We start from the raw sequence: 25153 nt of genomic DNA, 5'->3' as shown, positions 1-25153 counted from the left end.
TAAGGGAAAACCCAAACCTCTTGGAGTAAGTTGAATTGTTTCTTTCGGTAGGTAGAGTCATGATCCCAGACTATTTTGTAGCTTTAGACTTATATGTTTGGCTTCAAAACACCCAAATGTGCAGCATACTAATGCAGTATTTTTCTCTTTTCTTATTAGGCAGCCCAAGCCATCGCTGGTGTGTTCATTGTTGCACTCGGTCTGATTTTTTCTCAGCCAGAAGACATCTGGTTCTACACTTTACCTAGTATTCTGGTAAATACAATCGCAAAACTACAAATGTAATTAATTCCCATTAGTAAGTTACCACTCTAGATAACTATGTAAAAATACAAATAGAAACCAATCGACATTTCCGTTGCTCTACACTTGTTTTTAAATAGTGAAGCAGAATGTGCTTCTGCTTCTTTGAAATTTCAATTTCCTTGCATAGGGTCTTATCTTCTTTTGATATTCTACAATATTCATTATTATATTTATGTGTATAATAGTTTACATGTTTTATCAAAATCTTAGTTTGTGGTCTGTGGTATGCTGTCCTATGCAGCTGGAAAATCTCCAAACATGCATGTGGTACGTACAAAATAAGTTTTTGTTCATAAGTGAAAAGTCAACTACATCTACAATAAGTGAGTTAAGTTATTTAAAAGAATAATGACATGTGCTGACTGGATAGTATTATTCTGTATATGGTAGTATATTGTTTGTAATGTCTCTGAAAGGCTTGTTTTAGGATGTTATGTTGTATTTCCTAAATACTTAAAATAATTCAAAAATATTGTCACAGTGTATGCAGGAAAAAATGAAGGTATTTTCAGAATCACTCAAACCTAGTGATATCATATAGTATTCAAAGTTAATATCTAATTTAACATCAGCAGTAGAAGTGGAAAAAAGACTAAGCACTTTTAGGGATAAGTGAAGTTTTAATTATGTTTGCCATCCAATTACACTTTGAATTGTTGTTTTTAAACTCTTTGTCTTCGTAAATATGCACCAATAATAGAATGATTGTATTTTTGAACGAAAAAAAAAGCAAAAAATCATGGCAGCTTCTCTGATTCTGCTTATTTTTGTATTCCTAATATTTCTCTGTAACGCCTGAATTATTCATACAATTTTCACTTTCCAGACAAAGCTGTCATTCTCTCTGAACATCGTCAGCTTCTTCTGGTCGGTTGCGGCAGTTTGTCTCTGCTTGATCGAGTTCCATTTTTCACCAAAAGACAGCTCGTACAATCACAAGGTGAAGGAAAACAGCATTTGCCTTTAAGTCATTTTCTCTCTTTTTGAAATGCAAAGGCAATACGTATTCACTTCCACCTCTGTCTCCACTTCCATAGGTCCATAAAGGAATCAAAGGACTGATTATGACTCTGCTGTTTTTTGAAAAGTTAATAGCCATTTCCTTGATCTACTGGTTAAGTAAAGCTGTCTGCAGACAACATTTCAACACTTTGGTACGTCATTTTATTTATGCACACACACTGTATTTACTGTTAAAGGAATACAATCTACATGCTTCCACTGGCTCAGATTATGGAAAAACAACAAAATAAGTTACCATAGTTATGCGAATGAGATACAAATTTACATAACCTTATTGCCAGGTGACTATAGTCCAGTACAAAAACTGAGGGAGTGCATTGAACAAATTACTGACTTTCTTAAATTAAATGAAGAAAAAACTGAAGTGGTTGTTTTTGGAGCAAAAGAGGAACAATTAAAGGTGAGCTCTCAGTTTCAAACAACAACAGACAAAGCCAGAAATCTTGGTGTAGTCATGGACTCAGGCGTGAATTTTAACAGCCACATTAAGACAATTACAAAGTCAGCCTACCATCACCTTAAGAATATGTCAAGGGTTAAAGGACTTATGTCTCAGCCTGATTTGGAAAAACGTGCCCATGCTTTTATCTTTAGTAGAATTGACTACTGTAGCAGTGTCTTTACAGGTCTCCCTAAAAAAACCCGCTGCTGCTCGAGTCCTCACTAAGAGTTCTGAGACTAAGAGTTCTGAAGTATTTACACTGGCTGCCTGTCCCAAAAAAGAATTGATTTCAAAATACGTTTTCTGGATTATAAATCACTAAATGGTTTAGGGCCAAATACATTTCAGATGTGCTGCTCCACTATGAACCATTGAGACCTCTTGGGTCTTCGGGGACATGTCTGCTTTCTGTCCTCTCAGTTCTTTTAAATCAAGGCTTAAGACCTTTCTTTTTAATGCTGCCTTTGGATTGTTTTTATCTGCTTTTTAATGTTTTATGTAAAACATTTGAATTGCCCTTTGCTGAAATGTGAAATACAAATAAAGCTGTCTTGCCTGGCCTAATATTGGTCATTCTTTTTTCCGCAGCCCATCATCCTGCTGAAACAGGGAGACTGAAGGCTCGATGGAGCTCAACATACGACCAACCACCTATTTACAGTACATGGTACTTCATTATTGTGTCAACAGCCTATCAGTGTCATACAGGTTACTCCTTCATATACAACATGCAAATGATGTGAAAAAGCATATGAATAAGTCACTTCTTGAATACAGATGACCTTTATTTTATTTGTGTACATCTATCTGTTTATGTTGCATTGTTTCGTAATTTCATAACATAAGCCATCATTGACATTCTGTACTCCAGAATTAATTTAGATTCCTAAAATCTGGAGAATGTTGTATTATCTCAACTCATGGAATATTAGATCACATTTTAAAACGTGTTGTATTTTAATCATTGTGTGCTTTTATTCTGTTCTCTTTGAATCACTTTGTAACCTTTTATCGGGCAAATAAAGGGGGTTATTATATGTTTGTGTATGGTTCATTTGTCTTCTTGTGGGCCTAAACCACATTCCTCTAGTGTAGACAATATGAGCTAAAAAAATAATGAACTGGTTTTAAGATCAGCAACATATGCAAATGACCCCCCAAAATATGAATTTACATTTAGTAACAGTAAGAATAATTATGTAACACATTTTGTGACACATTTGCTGCAAACTACAAATGACTTGTGTTATGTATTAATGATACAATAATCAAGTAGAAGACAAAATGCGAGCATATATAACAATTCCCAGAGAGATCTTTTACATGAAGTGCTACATTAAGAAAATGAAAAATTGCTATGTAAACTTGGTGTTAGGCAGGTATGCCACTGTAGGAAAAAACGTGTTTTTTTGCAACCCTGTTGCTCATAACTCTTTTTGTGTATTATTTCATGTAGGCTTATAGTTAGAGTAGGGGACCCATGTGCTCAATTTATTACTAAAAGTTGGTATAATATGTGCAAAATAACTTGTCAAATTTCCCTGCACGTTTCCTTAACAAACAGATAACCTGTAAATGTTTAGAAATTAGACCCTTCTCGGTCTTAGCTTTTGGTTTTAGTAAACGTGTAACGCAACGGGGGGCCACATGGTGGAGATAAACACACGCAAAATCAAGTGAAGTAAGTGAAGAATGTATTATTGGAAACACATTCATTTGACATTCAAATAACTGTACTGGAGTAGGCTACTTCAAGTTCCCACAACCTGTAGGTTTAGCTACATGTTTTGTTTAAAATGTCAATCGAGGAGCTCAAAGTTTAATATGGTTAAATGATTTGTTAGATTAAGTAGTCCACTTCTTTTTTAACCTTCATTTGTCATGCTTACAGATCTTTGCGTGGAGGTCACGCTAAAACAATCATAGCAGCATGTGAATTAACTCTTCCGCTTTGGGACACTCCCTACAAACACACACCAATCAAAAAAAAAAGCGAGCAATTTCTTTAAAACTGTCTTCCCCTCTTTTTACTATGTAACTATTTTTGCTCAACTGTCACATCTGCTTTTCACTATGTAACTGTTGTTTATATAAATTTGAACGAATTTCCTATTAACAGTTTGTGTTGGTTGCTGGCCGTGCTGGATCACTTTCTCATGCGACTGTGAGGAGCTGCTTCTCTCCTGGCTGGTTCCGTCCTCCTGCTATGGCGTCCGTGTACAGCGGATCCCACACCTTGAGCAAGGATGATGTGAATTACAGAATGCATTTCCGAATGATAAACGAGCAGCAGGTTGAGGATATCACTATAGAGTTTTTCTACAGGCCGCACACGATAACGCTGCTGACATGCACGGTGCTCAGTCTGATGTATTTCGCGTTCGCAAGGTAAGTCGTTCACAGCTAGCGTTAGCTTGCTGGGTTAGCTCAGTTAGCTAACGCTCGGCTAACAGCAGTAGTGATGCTCTGACAGTGCCAGGTACGTTACACAGGGAGGTTAGCTAGCCTTTAGCTACTCTTCAATGGATTTTCTCACTAAAATGAACTTTGAATCCGCATTAAGGCACTAGAATAAATAGTCTCAGTGATGGCTGCCTACATTTTCCTGTCATTAATCGTCAACCTGAACTCATATAAAGAAGTATTGTGTTGCATAATATTAGCTACAATGTTTCAAAAATGTAACTAGCGATGAGATGAGTCGTAACGTTACATTAACAGTGATCGTCTGCCTTACAAACCACCTTTGTCCCTACGCGTATAATATGATGCAAACCCTCATGTCTTGTTTGTAACTTGAAGCTGTGTGAGGCACATTTACATCACTACTGCCGTGGAGGGGATATGCACAGCATAGGCTACTTGTAAAATGGGCTGGTTAACATATAGCTACCACAGTAACGGTATCTCTTTTGATATTAACTGTTCGTTTGGGAAATTTCTTTTCGCTCTGCCTGCAGGGATGATGGAAATCCTGACAGTAATCTCTGGGTGGGGCTCATCCTGGTCATCTCCTTCTTCCTTGTTATCAGTGTTTTGGCATTTCCTAACGGTGAGAAAAAAAAGGACCTGAAGATTTTATTTTCGTTTAGTCAAGTGTGTTTGCATAACCATAAATCACAGTCAACCTTATGGTGCTTCACAAACATTTTTCTTTCCTGTACTAAGATATAACTGATTGTTTTATATGCCATCCTTAGTTAGGACCAGGAACAACCATACTGTGTAAACAAAACAAGGAATCAAAAGTGTCCAGGGTTATGGGCAGTACATGTGAAACAACAATACAAACAACAACTGATTTTACTGTTTTCAAATAATGATATACATGTGTTCATTGCATCTGTTGTGTGTGTGTGTGTGTGTGTGTATTATACACTACCGGTCAAAAGTTTGAGGTCACTTAGAAATTTCCATTGCACTCCATTGTAGACAGAATACCAGCTGAGATCAGTTGCATTATTTCTTTTAACCAGTGCAGCAGTTTTCATATTACATTATGTGCTTAAATAATTGCAAAAGGGTTGTCTGTTTTCTCAATTACATTTGTAAAATTATGTCAGATTAGTGAACAGCATGTGCCTTTGGAACACTGGATAAATGGGCGATACAGTCAGATATAATAAGTTCCTAGTTCTCCTAATATGTTTAAAGCAAGGAGGAGAAACTGATTCCCACACTCAAAGGATAACCCCATACCAAACATGAGGGCTTGTTGTAATGCCATTACCCACAAGGTGATGAGATTATCTTCCTTAATGTGGAGAGAAGGGGTTGTAGATCCAATCTGTGACATAATATCTTTGTGTTTCACTTTAGGTCCATTCACCAGACCACATCCAGCAATATGGCGAATAGTTTTTGGTGAGTTTTGCTGAAAGTCTCAGAGGATGAAAACTGTTTTGGAACTGAAATTTCTCTTCCTAATGTCTTGTCTTTCTGCTGTTAAGGTCTGAGTGTCCTCTACTTCCTGTTCCTGGTTTTAATCATCTTCCTCAACTGGCAGCAGGTGAAGGAGCTAATGTATTGGTTAGACTCAAACCTGCGTTATGCCAAGAGAGAGGCAGACATAATGGTGAGTGGTGTAGACTTAACACAGAAAACAATTTTCATATTGATTTACATGCACTTGTTGCATTCACTAGCAGGGGATTATCATTCATTGAAATAAGGCTCTTATCTGTGGTGCTCTCTGCAGGACTATGCTGTGAACTGCCATGTCATCACCTGGGAGAGAATCATGAGCCATTTTGACATTTTTGCCTTCAGTCATTTCTGGGGCTGGGGTATGAAAGCCTTGCTCATTCGAAGCTATGGCCTCTGCTGGACCATCAGTATTACCTGGGAGCTTACTGAGGTGAACACACACACACACACACACACACACACACACACAATCACAATCCAGTAGCATGCTGTGGCCATCACTCTATCTGTGGTGGCCTGTCTTGCCCACTTTTTCTTTGCAATGGAGAAATGTTAAGCTGTCTACTAAGCTGGTGATTTATCCAGTAGAAATTGATGAGGTTTTGGCCATTTTCAATATTTTATATAACATATTAAATATAATCGTAGACTGAAAAGTGAACATTTTTTCAGACATGATGTTGACTCTGATCTCCTGTTCAGCTATTCTTCATGCATCTGCTGCCTAACTTTGCTGAGTGCTGGTGGGACCAAGTGATTCTAGACATTCTGCTGTGTAATGGAGGAGGCATCTGGCTTGGCATGACTGTCTGCCGCTTTTTGGAGATGAGGACCTACCACTGGGCCAGTATTAAGTATGACCTTGCAGTCTGGAAATTAAATAAGTAATAATATCCAGTTTTGCATGTCTGTTTTTAAGTTTGTTATAGGTTGTGATAAGGGATGTAGGTTTTATATGGTAAGTCTGGTGCGTGCGTTTCACAGTATCAGCCATGATTGAGTAACAATACATCATATATACAGTGGGGAGAACAAGTATTTGATACACTGCTGATTTTGCAGGTTTTCCTACTTATAAAGCGGTATGTCATTTTTATCATAGATACACTTTAACTGTGAGAGACAGAATCTAAAACAAAAATCCAGAAAATCACATTGTATGATTTTTAAATAATTTGCATTTTATTGCATAAAAAACATTTCATACATCAGAAAAGCAAAACTTAATATTTGGTACAGAAACCTTTGTTTGCTATTACAGAGATCATGCGTTTCCTGTAATTCTTGACCAGGTTTGCACACACTGCAGCAGGGATTTTGGCCCAGTCCTCCATATAGACCTTCTCCAGATCTTTCAGGTTTCGGGGCTGTTGCTGGGCAATACAGACTTTCAGCTCCCTCCAAAGCTTTTCTATTGGGTTCAGGTCTGGAAACTGATTAGGCCACTCCACGATCTTGAGATGCTTCTTACAGAGCCACTCCTTAGTTGCCCTTGCTGTGTGTTTTGGGTTGTTGTCATGCTGGAAGACCCAGCACCGGCCAATCTTCAATGCTCTTACTGAGGGAAGCAGGTATCTCGCGATACATGGCCCCATCGCCAGCTCAAATTCCCGTGAGCTGGAATGAGCTAAAAACATGAAACTCTGGGGAATAACTGGAAATGGTGTCATGTGCTTCGATAGAAATATAAACCCAATTGGCCACATAGTGGCGCAGTATTAAGGCTTCAAAATACAAAGTTTGAAAGGCCACGCCCCCCACACCGTAAGTCCGATTGACTTGAAATTTCTCACACAGGTGCAGCTTAATATGCTATACAAAAAAGTCTAAAGGACCATTAAGGTCCGCCTAGAAAATATTTCTGCTATATTGAATTTTTTGAAAAACACATTTTTGAGATCTCCTCCTACACCGTAGCTATAAATTCAAACAGACTGCAGATGATATAGCGCAAATCAGAGTATAAATGACTAAATGTTTGTCCAATCAACACGAAACTTCCAGGAAATATCTACATAATGACCTCACACGTACACTGCAAGTCTCATTCTAATTAACCACTAGGGGTCCTTTCAAATGCACAGTTACTGGATGTGGAATGATGCCATTCAAGGTTTGAGCTTGGAATCGCAGCTTGTGGCTTTATTAGCAATTATTTTTGTGTTGGTCATCTGCTTTTCTCAAATAGCCGTGAGCTTGACTGAGCTACATATCACACTGAATTGAAAATAAATGTTTTGGACAAATCAGTTGTAGGCATTTTAAACAAAGTGCACTGTTAGTCCTATTGTTACAAAGCTTGCAGGATATGTTTTAAAACAACATTGGACCACATGTGTGAAATTACTTTGAAGCCGCTATTGAGAAAAAAGGTTTGAACCTGCGAATTGCCACTTGCGGCTATATTTTTTTGTTGTTGTTGTGAGCCCAATGACAGATAGCTTTACTTATTTCTTTACATTGATACATTTTATCCATATTATAAATGTTAAACTTCAAGGCGTCAGAATGACTAAGACATGTAAATTCAGATGATTAAGGGCTATCTAATACATCAAGCAAGACATTTGAGATACATATCTTTAAATACATAAATTATTGTTTAGAAATATGATCTCTCACGTTCATCAAGCCAGAGTGGACGTGAATAATTAATGGGCAATACTTTCATCCATCTTTTTCTACTGTGGTAACATAATACTTATTTTAAATCTATCTGCAAGTCTTTATAATCCTTCTCCTGTGCTTCCGATCCAGAGACATCCACACCACAACAGGGAAGATCAAACGAGCTGCGTTACAGTTCACCCCTGCAAGCTGGACCTACGTACGCTGGCTGGACCCAAAGTCTTCCCTGCAGCGAGTGATGGGCGTCTATCTGTTCATGATCATCTGGCAGGTGGGTCACTGAGAAATCCTTTCACACCATCTCACGGTGACTAAATGCTGACTAGTCCGGGATAATCCGGGGGGCCTTCTAAATCCAGACTAATCTAATTGCCTCTTCTGTTGTTGAAATCTAAAACCCGTCTCACATGGATCCATATAATGCGTGACTGTCTTGCTCTCTACACATTAACCGCTAATCCCATACGGGTGAAAAACCCGCTTTAATTACTTAGGAACAATTTATGGTGATGAGAAAACCATGGTTGGAGAACTTGAGTTTGCTCCATTGCTTTCCACTGGAGAGTCAACTGTGGCTGCCAAATTTCTAATCAGTGGCAACCATGGCGATGACACTTGTTTATCTCATTTTTACGTGGTGATAAAACAACAATGTCCTTCTCTCTCCCTTATACAGCCAGGTCCCTTCTCTTGTTAGGCCTAAATAGAAATTACCAGTCTTTGATAATTAGTTGAAGAGATGGGTGATGTCTTTGCTCTACTCAGCATGGTGACAGGTTTGCTGCTTTTCACTGGGTTCAACCACACATGAGAGGGAGGCCAAACCAGTGGCCTCCCTCTCATTATCTCTCTGTGCAGATGAGAGGGACTTGGACAGAGTTTCCCCCTAAATGAACGGCTACTATTATTGCCCATTTGTTAATCCAAGTGTGACTTGCATTGTAGGAGAATCTTTGTTTGTTAGTGTCCTGGCTGAGCTAGTCCAGTGCACAAAGCACAAATGATGTCTCAATGCCAAAATACCTTACTCCTAGCACACATTTTGACTTGTTGAACACAGGTGTAACTAATAACATGAATCATGGCTGCATTCCTTGTAGGTGGGAAAGTTTCAGGGATCTGTTTTTGGTGCACACAGTCTCACTTGCATGGCTTATTGGCACAATGGAACACATAATGGAACAGATCTGTCATTACATGGTATTTGCTACACCTGTCCTTGTCCTGCAATGACATCAAAACGTTTGTGAGAGACTAATGGATAATAAAAACTGGCTCATGGCTACGCACTAACAGTCATCATGTGAGACAAAAGTCAGCACAGGACAGAGAAAAGGAAATAAAAGTGAAAGTGTACAGTATCTTAATGGAATGTGGTTTAAACCATCAAAGAACTCATAGAATCTGGGAAGAAATTATACCAGCCATGATGTCTCTCTCTCATGGGTAGGCCAAATTCTCTGGACGGGCAAAGCTGAGAAAGGGGAGATTACCTTGCCTCTTATGACCTCATAAGGGGCAAGATTCCAGATCTGAGCTTTTATTTTCTCAAAGGCAGAGCAGGATACCCAGGGCTCAGTTTACACATATCGCCATTTCTGGGGGACCATAGGCAGCCTGGGGGAACTCATATTAATTTTAAAAAACCTCATAAAGTGAAATTGTCATTCCATGGGACCTTTAAATAGACCTATGACTTAAATTATAAGAGAATATAATGAACAACAATGAGCCCATTATGTGTGATGTGGGTAACCGAGGAGTATAGTATAGGGTGTTAAACATTTGACTGTGTATACAACACCCCGTTTTAATCTACAGGCACTATTTAACTGTTCCAACTTCAAATAGTTTTTAAACCTCATGTAAAATTTGTTTACACATTGTAAGTGTCAATTTTCACGGAAGACATTTTGACATTTCACAGCAGGAAAAGCCCAGGTTGAATAATTAAATGAATGATAAATGAATTCCATTTAGCTGCACCAGTTTCAGGGTCCCGGTATTGTGCATGCTGGTTCACTCTTAAACTGTCATGGCTTACGGAAAATTGAACAAAACTAAGCCATCATTAATGTTAGTAGTATCACATGTAGTATAACGCAGTCCATAAGTCATAGAGCAGTGACACAGTTTTATTGTGTTGGCTCTGTACTTCAGTACACTGGAGATTGATGCTCGTCTGCAGCCTTAAGGGGAGTGCATACAGTAATTTTACAACAGTTAAGCAGGACAAAACCAAAAGCAAACAGAAGTTTTTAGGATTTTTTGTTCTTGACTGACTAAGCTGTCACCTGACCATAATCCACTGTGTAACAGCGCTAACAAACCCACTTCAGACAAACACCCTAAAACAAACAACCTTAATCATGGATATTCATTTTGACTATTGTATTTGATTTGTAACCAAACATTAAATATGAATACTTTAGTTATTTTTAAACACTTTTTATTTATTTATTTATGGGGCTATGTATAAAATAGTTAATACACCCATAATTTATGGCTTAATGTGATTGAATACAGAGGTCATAGGTAAAACAGAAATGTGTCTCTGTCCTACTTCTCTGTTATTTACAGTAGTTATTATACACATGGTAATCTTTATTCTCTTCTGCCTGTTTCCCTCTTTGTCCATAGCTTACAGAGTTAAACACATTCTTTCTCAAGCACATTTTCATCTTTCCTGCAAGCCATGCTCTTAGCTGGTGTCGGATTCTGTTCATTGGTATCATCACAGCTCCAACAGTGAGGTAAAAACCCAGGATATTGTACATTGTTGAATGCTTATATTTAGTTATCAGATTTTGGTAAGACAAGTAACAGAACTGCAGGTAAAGTTTGCTAATGTTTGCATTTGTTTTTTGCTTTAGGCAGTATTATGCGTACCTTACAGACACACAGTGCAAGAGAGTTGGGACCCAGTGCTGGGTGTTTGGGTAAGTGAAACCTCAATTTTAGCCCTGACTAAAATAGATTAGTTTTGCTCTCATGTAAAAGCAACAAAAGGGCATATTTGTTTCGCGATTTTTCAGTTAAATTAAAAGTTTATTACAGGTGGATTAGAAGCTTCAGTTGTTAGTGTTTGTTTCTTCTCACATTCACAGGGCAATAGCCTTTCTAGAGGCCTTGGCGTGTATTAAGTTTGGACAGGACTTGTTCTCAAAAACCCAGATCCTCTACGTGATCCTCTGGTTGGTGTGTTTGGTAAGATCAGGATCACAGTAATGATGCATTTCTCTGTCAAAATGAACTACTGTGGCCTTCTGAAGTCAGTAGTAGGCTCATCATGCTTTAAAATACATGGACTCTTGGGACTTAACTGTGCTCCCATCACACCATACTTTTTCACATACATCTTTCAACATGATAAACAGTTAAACATAAAAAACATTCTGTTTTGTAAGTTAAGTATGGATTTACAATGAAACATTAAACCGTTTCTGTTATCTGTGACCTGTCTTTAGGCCTTTATCACATTCCTGTGCCTGTATGGAATGGTGTGGTATGCTGAAAATTATGGTCCAAAAGAAAAGGTACATCTATTGCTTCAAATTGTTTGTGTTTTTGGTCTCAGTATAAACCTATCTTTATTCTTTTCAGGGATGCATGGGACCTTGTCTTGTTTAAGGAACTGGGTAGTTGGTTTACGGTTTACAAAAAATGTTAAAGCCTAAATCTCACCAAAATGCAACCTAGGGTCTTTTGGTGAATATACCAAGTCAAACTTCTGTTGAAATGCATAATTAGGACGGAAACGCCACTTTTAAGATTTACCGTATTTATGTTTTTCAGTCAAATGGCCTTTTGAATGGGAGTGCTCAGGGCACTTCTATGATAGCATCAAAATCAATATTTTTAAAATACAAAGAAGGCTCAACACAACATAAAACGTTGCTCCAAGTACCACCAGGGGCTCTACACATTAACGCAAGCATTGAGAACATTGTTTGTGTTCACAGTTTACTAAAAAAGGGTTAGAACGACTCACTTTAGTTGTTGGTATTCCTAATGGAGAATCAGCTGAATTACTTTAGAGGACCCTCTGTCAATATAATCCTTCAGACTGGATTTCTTTTAAAGATTAACATTCAGTGTACTATGAAAGCTGTACAGGCTCTGTTAGCTGCTATATGTTCCTTGTCAAGTTAATGGTATGTGTGTCATGTGTCTCTTCTCTTCTCACAGAGCTTCTCAGAATGTGAAGACAGTAATTACAGTGAATTTGATGACCAGGTGTCAGAAGTATTTAAAGGTAGAGTGACTTTACTAGAATTCTTCAACCACATACAGTAGAAATGACTCATACAAGTAAAACATTAATCTTTAACTGTTCTCTTGTAAAGGGCTGACCTCTGGTGTTTGGAATTGCGTTTTACTCATACTGCGAAGTTCAGTTAAATCTTTTTATGTACTCATTCCCAAGTGTTTGACGCTCATTTTTCAGAAGAGACAGAGCTGGACGACGACAGCCCAACAACCAGACGTAGAGGGAAGGGCTCTGGAAAGACCAAATCCATCAATGGCCTGGACAGCCAGTAGGAGTTGGACCCAGAGGCTGGTGTGCGACTCCCAAACTCACTCCAAGCAGCCAGGTGGGAAGGATCATAGGTTGAAATGGGGTTAATGATACAACAACTTCCTGGTGTAATTAAAGTCTAGAAAGCCCCCACCTACAGTAGAGGGAGGCAGGATAGACTGAGTGGATGAACAGGCCCATGCAATGTTATTAGGAGTGCACAGAGGCTTGGACTACAGAGATGCACACTTGACTGTGTGCTGTAGTCATAAAAGAACTTCTAAACCACGGATTACAGATTTCTGTATGTGTGAGGAGAGAGAGCGTAGTAATTTGTGTGTGAAAGAGAAGTGGCATTAAAAACTGCCAATTGTAGATGTGACTGCATGATCATTATAGCTGATGAACTATAATTTACAAACATTTATCCTACAATACAGTATATCATTGATGGGTCAATGTATATTTGACTGGTTTACTCCAGCCTTAACTCCAGTACGTTGGTTTAAGACATTTCAATGTTAAAAGTCATTATGTAGAATTTATCACATTAATTGGAGCCTCTATGTTTTTAGCACAGAAAGGCCAAAGTTTTTTTTTATTATTTTTTATTTATTTAATATCATCGGTCGATTTTCTTTTTTGCATCATACACACTTGTTTTGTGTTTCTAACTTGAATGTGGGAAGAATTTCAATGCAACAATGGCTTTAGCTTGCTAGGATCATTGACTGAGGATTGTTTTTGGCCTGGAACAAAGCAAAGCACACAGTTTAAGCACTTTTCAGAATGTTTTCTTGCAAATACTGTACATTTTGTAATGTTCGAGTATTTTGTGAATCATTGTGAACTTGAATGATTTTACTCTCCCTGTCCATCTGTGGCTGCTATCTTTTTGTTTTGCTGTACTGATAACGGAGGGCAATTATTCAAATTCCTGCATGTGTTGTCAGGCTCTACCTGTCTGTGTGCAGGTGTGGCTTTGTTTGACTGTCAACCTTGTTATGCCATATACGTATTGCATTTGCATGGTGTTTTAGTAAGAAAATGTTACAAGTGTAGTGAACAGGTCTTTGTATAACATCACACACCAGGGTGCCAGTATTGTTATTTATATGTCTTTCACTGTCATCGTAACATTTTAATTTACCCCTGTGCCTGTTTGCATGTTCTTTATTTTTATTCCAAACTTTTCTCAGTTTTTAATATTGCCTAAATTTTGTCTTTTTGTGTTTGAGTCTATTGTTCTCGAGTGCTTTCTTGAATGTTTATTTTTATTTGCTCTGTCAGCATCATCTCGGTACAGATATATCCCTCATAATCCTCAAAAATTCCGACGTTGATCTCTGTGGAAGGGACCAGGCTCCCGTGCTACAGTAGACACTATAACTAGTACATTGTCTTTTAATTTAGATGTCATTTGCCAAAAACAATTCAAATGAAAACGGCTGTTCTTTTTCACTGTGAAATAATGAAGCATAATAAAGTCTTTTACATTTCCTCCTAAACTCTGTGTAAGTTATTATTTAAGGTATTTGCCCTTTTTTGTTTTTTGAAATGAAGTAGCATAGAAGTAGGAGGCCGTTTCAATACTTAGGAAATCATGAATGACATTGCTCGACCCCTAAAGAACACCCCGCCGCAGCAAAGGAGTGCCGGATTGGCTGACTCCAGCACTGCCCGTCTCAGATCATATTTCACTCTGTCTGCAAACCATGACATTTAGAGACTGAAATAGCTGCCTCGTGCTGACCTATAAGAGCATGTTTTGAAGGTACGGTTGATGTTCCCTTTGAAAAGAACAGCAAAGAGTGTCGATCTAAACATGAACAGTAGTAATAGAGAAATTCAGAGTGCTGAACACACACTGAGTCGTTAGGCACACTGTAACACCATGTAAGATCCTGGCTTTAGATCCAGCCAAATACCTAGTTTTTTTCTACTACTTTCTTAGCTTTCTTTGTTTAAAACATAATGGGCTGTAAACACTTAATAGCTCCATTATGTGTGTAAGATGATTTCCAAAGGAGGGCAGCAGAGAGCCTCAGAGTTGTGCAAAATGTCACGTGACCCAGTAGGCCTAAAGCACAGGACATGAGTGTTGACAATACTGTTGCAGTGCTCAGCCTTCCTATCACTCTCTTCATCATTCTCTGCAGTTAAATCACCTTTTTGCTTTGGTTTCCTGAACCTCCCGTTACCTGCACCAGCTGACTGATCTGTCGTAGCGGGTTTAAAGGACATAGGACATTTCAGTCATGACTAGGAGTCCTGGTTCCTCGAGTCGTGGCAGCCTGAGTCCTGAGGGGATTCTGAGAGAGATCCAGATCAACTTGCTGGAGTGTAAAGTCTGTTTTGAGAAGTTCAGCACTCAGCAGAGGGAGCACAGACCACAGAATCTTTCCTGTGGCCATGTACTCTGTCTGGAATGCATCAGGGCTCTGTCCCACCCTCTCCTGAGAAAGCTGGAGTGCCCATTCTGTCGACAACTGTGCAATGTTGACAGCACCTCCCACTGCCAGGCTTTAAGTGACCTGCAGGAGCTGCTATTGTCCCGGAGTCTCACATCCTCTGCTCATCTTCACGGGCAAAAGGCAAGCCTTGACCTGGCCCCAGGTCGGACATCCACACCTCTGCACCTCTGCACAGCTTTTGGTGGGTGGGGGACTCTTATCAACCCCACTGGAATAGCTGTTTTGAGATCTTCAGGGACAATAATTGTGGTGCATGATGGAGAGAAGAAGGTGGTGGTGTTCAATCCACAGGGCAGGAAGCTGCACAGTTTTGGGCAAAGAGGACGAGCCAGTTGGGAGGTCTGTTACCCAGTGGATGTGGCAGTGACTTGCTGTGGTCATGTTGTGGTGACTGATGCAGGAGATAAAGGTGTGAAGGTTTTCACCTCCACGGGACACCACGTGTTGACAGTCAGAAATTTCTTCCAGATGCCCTGGGGTGTGGATACAGACAGCTGTGGGCACATCCTGGTCTCAGACGTCCAGGCCGGCACGCTGTCCCAGGTAAAAATGGACTACACTCATGGTCTCGCTTTGGAGCATCTAACAGCCATTTCCGACCTGCAGCATCCAAAAGCTGTGGCCTGCTGTTGGGTGACTCGGAACACTGCAGTGATGGAGCATTTACCTGATGACACATATTCACCAGGGAGACACCGACACACAAGGCTAAGAGTGTTTACAGAAGACTTCCACCCTCTTTACCAGACTGACAGTTTCAGCCTGACCCTGCAGTCCACAGTGAGGCTGAACATGTCAGGCATGGCCTTTAACGGAGATGGAGATGTGATTGTGATTGACTCCAATCAGGGGATGGTTTGGAGTTATGGGAAGCTCCAGAATGGCCCAGCCCTGAACCCACTTGTGGCAGACCACCTCATCCGCCCAGTTGGACTGGTGTCACTGAACAACACGCTTATCATTCTGGACAGTGGAGACCATACAGTAAAGATGTATTCAGCTGAATAATAATGCTGGGACCATGATATAGTTTATCTATATCTATCTATCTAACAGTATAAGAGCAGCCTATGTGAAATAAGGCTCATATAATGCAGGGATGACCTGATCTGGTAATACTAAATTAAAAATAAATGTGTGCTATAGGCAACTGTATGCTTTGTTTTACACATTATACAATTATTTATGCAACACTTCACAATGATTAAAGGAATAAGAAAAGAAAAAAAATACATACTTATAAAACTTATGTTTTCTGTTTTCTTGTGAATAACTGGATACCTTTTGGAGCCTCAAAAATCCTTCAAATGAAACCATCTAAGGTAAAAATTAAAAAAACAAAACAACTCTTGGTTGAATTGTTCCCCATGGCCATACACCGGGGATGAGGGTTTGAACAAACAAAAGTGACTACATCATAAGACAGGGAACTACAGCTATACAGAGCCCTACACAGTGGATTCTGAAGTCATGTCTTCCATATTATTTCTTTTCGCTTTTCTTTACATTCTAATTGACAGTTACACATATTTGTATGCTTGCATTGAAGAGAAACAAAAATAACTCCTTACAAATATTGCATTTATATTTATTTAAGTACCTCTAATTAGGTTTTTGGGGGTATATGTAACAAACTAATAAACTAAATATGTGTAGATGTAAATTACAAATTAGATACATTTTTTTCCTCAATTAAAGAAATAGAAAACTTAAATTAAAAAGGCTATTAATTGTTATGTTTTGTGATATTAAAAATATATGTTTGGTATGTTTGGTTGGGTCATATCGAGCTGTGGTGAGATGTGTCAGTATTTCTAAAAAACCTGGCTACGGCCATGCTCATATAATAGTACATAATAAAGTTTTAAATATGATGGCTTATTTATTATGATTATGATTTTAATAAAATCCCATATTTGTTTATTAAAAACAATAGATACAATATTTCAATTAGTGTAAGAGGGCGAGAAATATGTGTATTAGGAATGTTTAAACTTCTTTTTAATGAACCCTCTGCTCTTCACTCTGACCTCCATCTTTAAACGATGCTTCTTGTGGGTGCATGTAAATTAACTTGTCAGACAGCCTCTCGTTTCTCGTCTGCTGGTTTCCCCCCGATAAGCGGCGCGGTGCGTAAATCCTCTCCCCCTCTTTGGCACAGCCGTGTCCAGTCTGCCAGAGGAGAGCAGTCGTGCTCCCAGTGGAAGATGGCGGTGGGGATGCTGTCTGGGGCTGGAGCAGAGTGCTGGATTTGCACAAAAGCGAACCCGGATGGATATAAAGGATAAAAAATGAACATATTCCTATCTATTCTCCTCGAGGTCTGGACTATTTAGGGGTTGTTTAACTAGCATCTGCTGCCTTTTTTTCTGGCAGAAATTCGGGCTTCTTGTCGGGGATTCACAGACTGTTGATAGCTCGTCGCATAAACAGGGTGGGAGTGAAAAGTGGACTAAAAATGTCGGATTCAAAGGTAAAAGTTGCAGTGAGAGTTCGGCCCATGAACCGCAGGGGTAAGTGTTATAACGATGATTTCTCTTTGCACACTCGCATGTCTGTCTCCTCGGATTCATGCCACATTATCATAAAGTTTGGATTTCATCGCCATTGCGCCTTTCAGCTCGAATTATGAGCCTGAAGTCCGATTTGAGTGTCGTTTGAAAAACGGTTAAAGTAGCTAGGGTTTTACTTTTCACACGCCCGCATTCTGCTTTACTTTCCCCCAACAAACTTCTCTCCACAGAAATGGAACTGAATACAAAATGTGTCGTGGATATGGAGGACAACCAAACAGTTCTGCACCCACCACCCTCAAATACAAAAGGAGACAACAGGTAAACAAAGCTGAAATACTGCCAAGTCTTGGTATTTACAAATGAATATAGGTACTGTATGATACATTATAGCAAACACTGTAGTGCAGCAAGCTTGTTGTAGACTGGGCATCTTTTGCATTACTGTGGTTAGTTTGAGTGCAAAATAGCTCATATATGGGGGCTTGCAAGTGAAAGAGCAGAAACATGGAAACTGCACTCTCACTGTTTTAACCTTATCCCACCCTGGTTGTAATACAGTAACAGTAACATACAAGGTTAGCATAACTATATATCCAGTGAGCTGAAATGTCTGAAAATACATGTGAACATTAGACAGCACGAACCTGATCTAAATACATAGTAATGAGGATAAACTTGCAAACTTGTACTTTGAATCTGTAAATAAAAACAGTAGACAAACAGGAATGTTCTGCTGCTGCTGAGGGTATGATGTCTGTCACACACCTGCTTGAAACATAATATTATGTTATGTAATTCACGTGAACGTTCCAATACCAATCACCCTAGCCAGCATAATAATATTACACTCATATATCTGATGTTGAGTTTCAAGGCCAGGGCAGGTGGTTGAGCATGTTTGGCACATTAAGACGCTGGTTAGACTGAATAGATTAATGTCGAGCCTCAGGGTATCACAGGAGTCAGAACTAATTTCACTTGTGTAGCGTTCAAAGAGTTGTTAGACCACACTGTATCTTTTTTTTTAACTGGCGAGATGCTGCACACGTTTATCGGGCGTTTTTATGTTGAAACAAAATGAAAAGCTTCGCATCCCCTAATGTATCACACTCTGCCTGCGTAGTGAAGGTCAACAAAAAAGCTGCAGTTTCTGCTGGCTTGTGATCTGACATGCTTTTAGATGTAGGCCAATGATGATCCTTTGCTTGGGAAGTCTTTGAAATGTCATGCCTGATACAGTAGAAATGCTCAGAGATGTATAGGCCTATATATTTCACCCATTGTAGTTAAAGTTGTTTTCTACAGTTTTGCGCTTGGTTTTGCTCTCATCGGCTGTTGGTGTCACACATGATTAAACAGCTGACTTATTTAACCACGGGCGCAAATTAATCTAATAGGATAGCTACTTATTTAGAAAAAAAAACGTATTTGTGTGTTCTTTTGATTTATCACGGAAATAGTGTCAGCATCTCTTCTGGCTACAGTAAAAAGTCCACAGTGTGATTTCTAAAACGAAGACAAATGCATGCCACAGTCAAGGCTTTTTGCATGGCCCACATCCAGTCTTGTTAAAGTGTAACACGTTTTCTGCTGTTCCATGTTACCAACAGTCAGCATTAAATGGTAATGAGCTTGCTCTCCCACACATTAACCTGTATTTAAGGCAATTATCAGAACAGAAATGATCAGAACAGAACAATGGTGCTGTTCCAGCCAATTAAACAAATCACCCTCAAAGCTAACATATGTTAGAACAAGATACATAAAAACAGAACACAAAGCTGTCTCTCAAAGCTGAGAGGTCAGAGGAACAACAATGAGTGGTACAGATGTGACATCATCTGCAATATTTTCTCAGTTAAGTGATTAGTGTGTGGATCTGATGCCAGATCTTCCCAATGCTACCTGTCAGGGGAAGTTTCCACATCTGATTTAGTTGTTGTATAAAGTCTTAAATGTTTTCAACGTCAATTGTATCACTTGTTATTCATAAGGTAGTACATTATGTAACTGTAAAGTGACTTCAATTCAGTTTGGTTATGTAATGTCACATTTCTTTTCTGTAGTTTAGTCCAGGCATATAATTACTTGTTAACATTTCAATGCTAGTGCTGTGTGTGTGTGTGTGTGTGTGTGTGTGTGTGGGGGGGGGGGTTTGGGTCTCTGTGTTTAGGCTGCCATGGTTTTCTTAAACCATATAATTTTCCTCTTGACTTATTGTAGAGCCACAGAAGGGGATACCCTGATCACGACGCCTTGTTTCGAAGACACCTGTTCCTGTGTGTCAGATTTAATGGGTATTAGGATGCAGAATATGGCTACAGAGCCGGGATCATGGGAACTTTTTCTCTGTCATGGGAATGCTCGGGCACAGCCTCAGAGGGGAGACAGCAGTAATAGATATTTTAATGATTACTTCTTTGGCCGTAGATAGATTTTGAAATATGGGATATAAGAATGGGAAACAAGTTACATAATGTTGTGTGTATTGTTGTAAAACTCTTTTCGCCCTAATGATTTTGCGCAATACCTAAAAATATTACTTATGACCGTCTGATGAGAAATTAAGTCTCTTGTGAGGTGAACTTGGAGCCACTTTAATGTTGGATAATCAGTTAAACATTTAACATTTTTCAGTTTGTGTTTGAATTTTAATCAGGTTTTGAAGAGACCCCACAGTGCCACGAAAACAGTCACCTAAAGAATTTTAAGAAATATGAGGGATTTCCTTTGATGGCTAAGCCTCATTCTTTGCACCACTGAGCATTAATGCAACACTCGTGACCTACGGCCCCCTCTCCTATTTCCCTGAGAAATGAACAATAATCTCTGTAGTGGGCCAATGAGATATGGATTGTGACTCCAGGGTGACAGGTTAAGTTTCCCGAGTTTAATCTTTCATGTGCATGTTGAGTTGGCACGAATGGCAGATTTGAAATGGGAATCTGGGAGAGTAGTTTTGTTTTCACGCGCCAGTCTGCTCTCCTTTGGGGTTTAGACACAATGAAGGTGGGGGTGGAGAGGCTGAGAAATACCTGAGGCTGCTGTCTGCAAAGGGATTGAGTGGTGGAGCATCATGACAAGAAAGTACCCTCCGACTCACACAATGGGGCCATATTACATATATCGTGCCCCGGCATGTCTGTCAACGTGCAACAATTAAATACAGGGTCATTGAGTTTGTCAAGTCCTCTTTATGTAAATCCCCCTTCTTCTGCACACGTCAGTCTAAATACACACAAATGTTGTGTTAAAAGCCAAAAGCTAACCCCAGCTAACTTTTTAGAGAGGTGGTTGGGAGTCTGGTTTATGTCAGAAAAAGGTATTTTATTTTCCTTTCATTGTAGCTTACTAAAACATAATCAGTGGAAGTATGTCTTTATCTGAAAATGTTTGTAACCAAGCTTGTAATTTCTGCTCTAATCTCTTTCTATCACTGATTGTTACAAGAGCTCAATTGAGTTTGACTTGACTGAGTTGTCTTGAATACTTGGCTATTGTGTGGAGACGAGCTTCAGTAAAAAAGTCATAGACTACGATGGCGCTACTTGTACTGTGCTTGCTCATCTCTTTGTTAGCTCGTACAAATATATTTGTATGTTCAAAGACAGCTGTGTGGTTAGGTTCTCCAGGTCTTTTTTCTCACAACCTTAAAGGTAAAAAAACTGTTGCTGCTGTTTAAAAGAAATTGTTTAACATTTTGGAAAATTTCCTTATTTGCTTCATTAGATGAGAAGGTTGATACCACTCTCATTGTAGAGAGGGGTATCCATCTTCTTATGTTACTCTCTGTCAGGAAATAAATAAATGTTGAAATATTCCAGTTAAAGGAACACGCCGATTTAGCTTGGGACTTAAGCTTATTCACCTTATCCCCCAGAGTTAGATAAGTCCATACATACCCTTCTCATCTCCGTGCGTGCCTAGCTCAGCACAGATCCTTCAGGTAAACGGTTCCTACTAGCCTACTGCTCCCAATAAGTGACAAAATAATGCCAACATTTTCCTGTTTACATGTTTCGATCAGTCTAGTCACAGTGTGTACAAATAACAAGGTCACATGAGACACAGCCATATACATACTGTAACCGTATACATACTGGGTACTATTCTTAGAAGGCAAAGCACTGCCACTTGGGCGAAGTGATTATTACTCCAGCTCTGAGCGAACTCTTGGCAAAATCTGCTCCTCACCAAGGGGCTTCTCAGGTGCTGCGAGCAAATCACTCCGCCCGACTAGCAGAAGTAGCAGTGCTTTGTCTTCTGAGAATAGTTCCCAATGTTGGTGTTATTTTGTCACTTGTTGGGAGCAGTAGGCTAGATGGAGCCGGTTACCTCCAGGATCTGTTGTAAGCTAGGCTAGCGGTGGGTGCATCAATCATAGTTACAACATGCACAGAGATAAGAAGGGTATGTATGGACTTATCTAACTCTGGGGGATACGGTTAATAAGCTAAAGTCCTGATAAGTAGGCGTGTTCCTTTAATTTGATTGCATTCTCTTTGACAGTCTTTCCCTGGTGACCCCCAGAGACCAACCCAATGTGGTCAATGTGTGGTTTTGTTAAGGCCTTTACAGATAGCATCTAATTATGTCTGTCTGTTTGCTAATCCTTATGATACATAGAAGTCATATCTGTTAAATAAAGGTGTTGAGTAGATATGATAGTCTCCCATGTTGTCGAAGTTTTGGAGTTTGGTCACATTATTACCAAGTGCCATCATGCTTTCCAAAACAAGGCTTTTACTGAATGACAATGCTGCCTTGTCTAATGACTGCTCTCAGGAATGTTGCCTTTGTCTTTCCATTTTGCTCCTTATGTGCTGATAATCCATTTCAACTATTCAGATGTTGTTCTCAGTGTTAGTTTGCCTATAATATGCACTCAGCCTTAACTTTTCCCTGTACAGCTTAATTCATGCGTGCCTGAAGGAGAAAGTGTTGTGTGTCCCTGATAAAATGACTGTATTCTCTTGAGGACTGTTCCTTATTTGTTTAGAGGGTGGGACATTGTTTACATCCAGATTCGGAATTGAGAAAAGGTGGCGCCCTCCCTCTTTGTCAAGCCTGTGCCTCATTAATTTCAGATGTGGCTGTTCATTCTGAGGGTAGCCTGTGAGAATACACTCATGGACATTTCTTCCATAACGATTCTGGTTTTCCTTCTTGCATAATCCTCTCAGATGACGCCTTTTTGAAGTTTTGAAGCCGGCCCTTTGTGTTTACATGAATTTTAGGTCATGGTGGGATTTATTTTGGACTGACTCTGAGTCTCAATAGGGAGAAGTAGAGCCAAGCAACAAAAGCTTAATAAACAAGTTTTTAACTCATCTTTGTCTGAAAAGAAATACTCTTTAGAAATGCTCATTAGATTAATTATGTTTAGGCACATAATTTATGTAAACATTGATTTGGCACATTTCTCTTTGCATTTCATGACTTTTGTCATATGTTTTGCACTTAATGAGCATGCTTACGCTGGCTTTTGTTTTCTATGTTCCTGAGCAGCCACACAGCACATACTCGTACTCAGAACTGACATCTAGCACACGGACCGGGTCAAAGGAGGTGTCTCCTGGTAGTAAAAGTGTTGCTTTATTTCCCCTGGGGAGTAAGCCTTACCATATTGAAGAAATTGATGAACTTCACTTCTTTCTGGCTTGTTTGTTGCCTTTGAAACTAACCAGATTTAAGGCTTTAGAGCAGATGTGGTCAGTATCCCTCTCTGTGTTTTAGCATACACACAGCCTGCTGCTGACCCAGCTTGTCACAGTGGTGTCAGAAATGCCAAAGGGGATTAAATTAGACCCCGCCTACATCATATGTTGTGTTGTTAACATTTGTTATGGAAACTTCGAAAGGCCCAGACAGAAGTCAGTCTAAGCATCATGTGCACTGCTGATGGCAGTGCTGTAGATGTTTTTGAGATCCTGGCTTTCATATTGGAACTTTGACTCATGAGGATGGTAGGTTGTCTAGACTCCATGTTTACCACTGTTGCTTGGTGACAGCAGTTGCCAAGTTAGAGAAACATTCTGGAGTTATGTTGATGACCTAATGAGTGATATCCCCCACCACCCCAAATATTTTCATAGGAAGCTAATTTTAGCCTTTAGAACAATGACCCATGGACACGTTTGTTTGAAAAACTACCCAAGACCAGTGGTGGAATGTAACAAAGTACTGTACAAGTACAATACAGGTACTTGTACTTAACATGGATATTTCCATTTTATTCTACTTGTACCTTTATACTTCTACTCCACTAAAGTTTAAAGGGAAATATTGTACTGTTTACAGCACTACATTGATATAACATGTGTAGTTACTTTTAGAATATAAGACATTGTTCAAGGATAAATCAGGGGTGACTCCTTACAGTACAAAAAGCTGTGTCTAGTTCGATGTTACATTTCAGCTGCTCCTCTGAAGAGACTTTTCCTCTTTACACTTCTCACATGGTTTCATCTTAATACCTGTTCAATTTATCAATTATTTCTACCATTTTAGAACCCTTCAAATTTATCTTTTGAGCCTTTGCAGGGGCACCACTAGGCTAAACTAACAAACCGTATATAAAGTAGTTCTAGTTACTACAGAAAAATTATGCTTCATTGTTAATTATGCTTCATTGTTAAAATAAAGATGTAAATCGTCATGACATATAAGTCTCAAAGGCCCATTTTCTGCAAAACACTTGGCAATGGAGGACTTTTATGTTATACTTGTAATGGAATATCTTTACATTGTGTTATTTGTACTTTTACTTCAGTAAAGGATCTGAGTATTTCTTCCGCCACTGGCCAAGACATTGCAAACTTAGAGTAGATATGGTGCGTAATAAAGCGGAAGAAGCTTCAGAAATTGTTTGTGTATCAGAAGTCACAGTTCTCTGTCTCAGCTACACCTGTTTCTGTCATCAGCAAGCCAACTTCCTTTAGTTCTGTTTTTTGAATACTTCTGAATGTACTGTATGTAAACCTCTGACTTCAACCACTTGTCATCTTTGCTTTTGGATTACTCATGCTAATTAAAGTGACAGCCTGCTCTGCTCATTTTACATTAACCCAAAAGCTTCCTTGGAATTGTCTTGAGTGTGATTGGTCAGACAAGAGGCCCACCCTCCCTTAGTCTAACTTTGAGCTTGGTATTTTACTGCTCTCTCCTGTCTGTCTGTGCAGCAGGGTCACCTCTGCTTAGTGTGGGAGGGGGCCAGCATGTTCAGTTTTAAACATACTGGAGGACCATCTGAAATGTTAGCTTGTCGCCTGTGAGAGCACATTGCGCTGCAACCCAACACTTTTACACACACACACAC

The 25153-nt window shown here is 39.3% G+C and overlaps 3 protein-coding genes across 6 annotated transcripts in view; all 3 read left to right on the top strand.

Moving 5' to 3' along the window:
* Positions 1 to 3809: 3809 nt before the first annotated feature.
* The window catches only part of ptdss1a (phosphatidylserine synthase 1a), a 26158-nt gene continuing 4814 nt past the window's right edge, over positions 3810 to 25153 (top strand). The window contains exons 1-13 of one of the 2 annotated variants that reach the window (XR_004332546.1): positions 3810 to 4159; positions 4732 to 4823; positions 5591 to 5635; positions 5722 to 5846; positions 5970 to 6128; positions 6401 to 6552; positions 8456 to 8597; positions 10967 to 11079; positions 11200 to 11265; positions 11434 to 11533; positions 11794 to 11862; positions 12515 to 12581; positions 12774 to 13876. Coding sequence is in view for 1 of the 2 variants with exons in the window: in XM_032519654.1 (XP_032375545.1) it covers positions 3978 to 4159; positions 4732 to 4823; positions 5591 to 5635; positions 5722 to 5846; positions 5970 to 6128; positions 6401 to 6552; positions 8456 to 8597; positions 10967 to 11079; positions 11200 to 11265; positions 11434 to 11533; positions 11794 to 11862; positions 12515 to 12581; positions 12774 to 12868 (1407 nt within the window). In the remaining variant the exon portion in view is untranslated. Of the gene's footprint in view, positions 4160 to 4731; positions 4824 to 5590; positions 5636 to 5721; positions 5847 to 5969; positions 6129 to 6400; positions 6553 to 8455; positions 8598 to 10966; positions 11080 to 11199; positions 11266 to 11433; positions 11534 to 11793; positions 11863 to 12514; positions 12582 to 12773; positions 14349 to 25153 lie in introns of those variants that run through there. The other variant, XM_032519654.1, reaches the window with a different exon arrangement.
* Positions 14922 to 16845, top strand: LOC116691769 (E3 ubiquitin-protein ligase NHLRC1). Its single transcript, XM_032519655.1, has one exon. It carries the CDS (start codon positions 15104 to 15106, stop codon positions 16325 to 16327), a length of 1224 nt encoding a protein of 407 aa, XP_032375546.1. The 5' UTR covers positions 14922 to 15103; the 3' UTR covers positions 16328 to 16845.
* The window catches only part of kif13a (kinesin family member 13A), a 37009-nt gene continuing 29328 nt past the window's right edge, over positions 17473 to 25153 (top strand). For all 3 annotated transcript variants that reach the window (XM_032519646.1, XM_032519645.1, XM_032519644.1), the window contains exons 1-2: positions 17473 to 17832; positions 18063 to 18153. In XM_032519646.1, the coding sequence (XP_032375537.1) occupies positions 17778 to 17832; positions 18063 to 18153 (146 nt within the window). In that variant the 5' untranslated portion in view covers positions 17473 to 17777. The remainder of the gene's footprint in view (positions 17833 to 18062; positions 18154 to 25153) is intronic.

This window comes from Etheostoma spectabile, chromosome 6 (genome assembly GCF_008692095.1).
Source record: "Etheostoma spectabile isolate EspeVRDwgs_2016 chromosome 6, UIUC_Espe_1.0, whole genome shotgun sequence".
NCBI lineage: Eukaryota > Metazoa > Chordata > Actinopteri > Perciformes > Percidae > Etheostoma > Etheostoma spectabile.
This window is presented reverse-complemented; position numbering and strand designations above follow the sequence as displayed.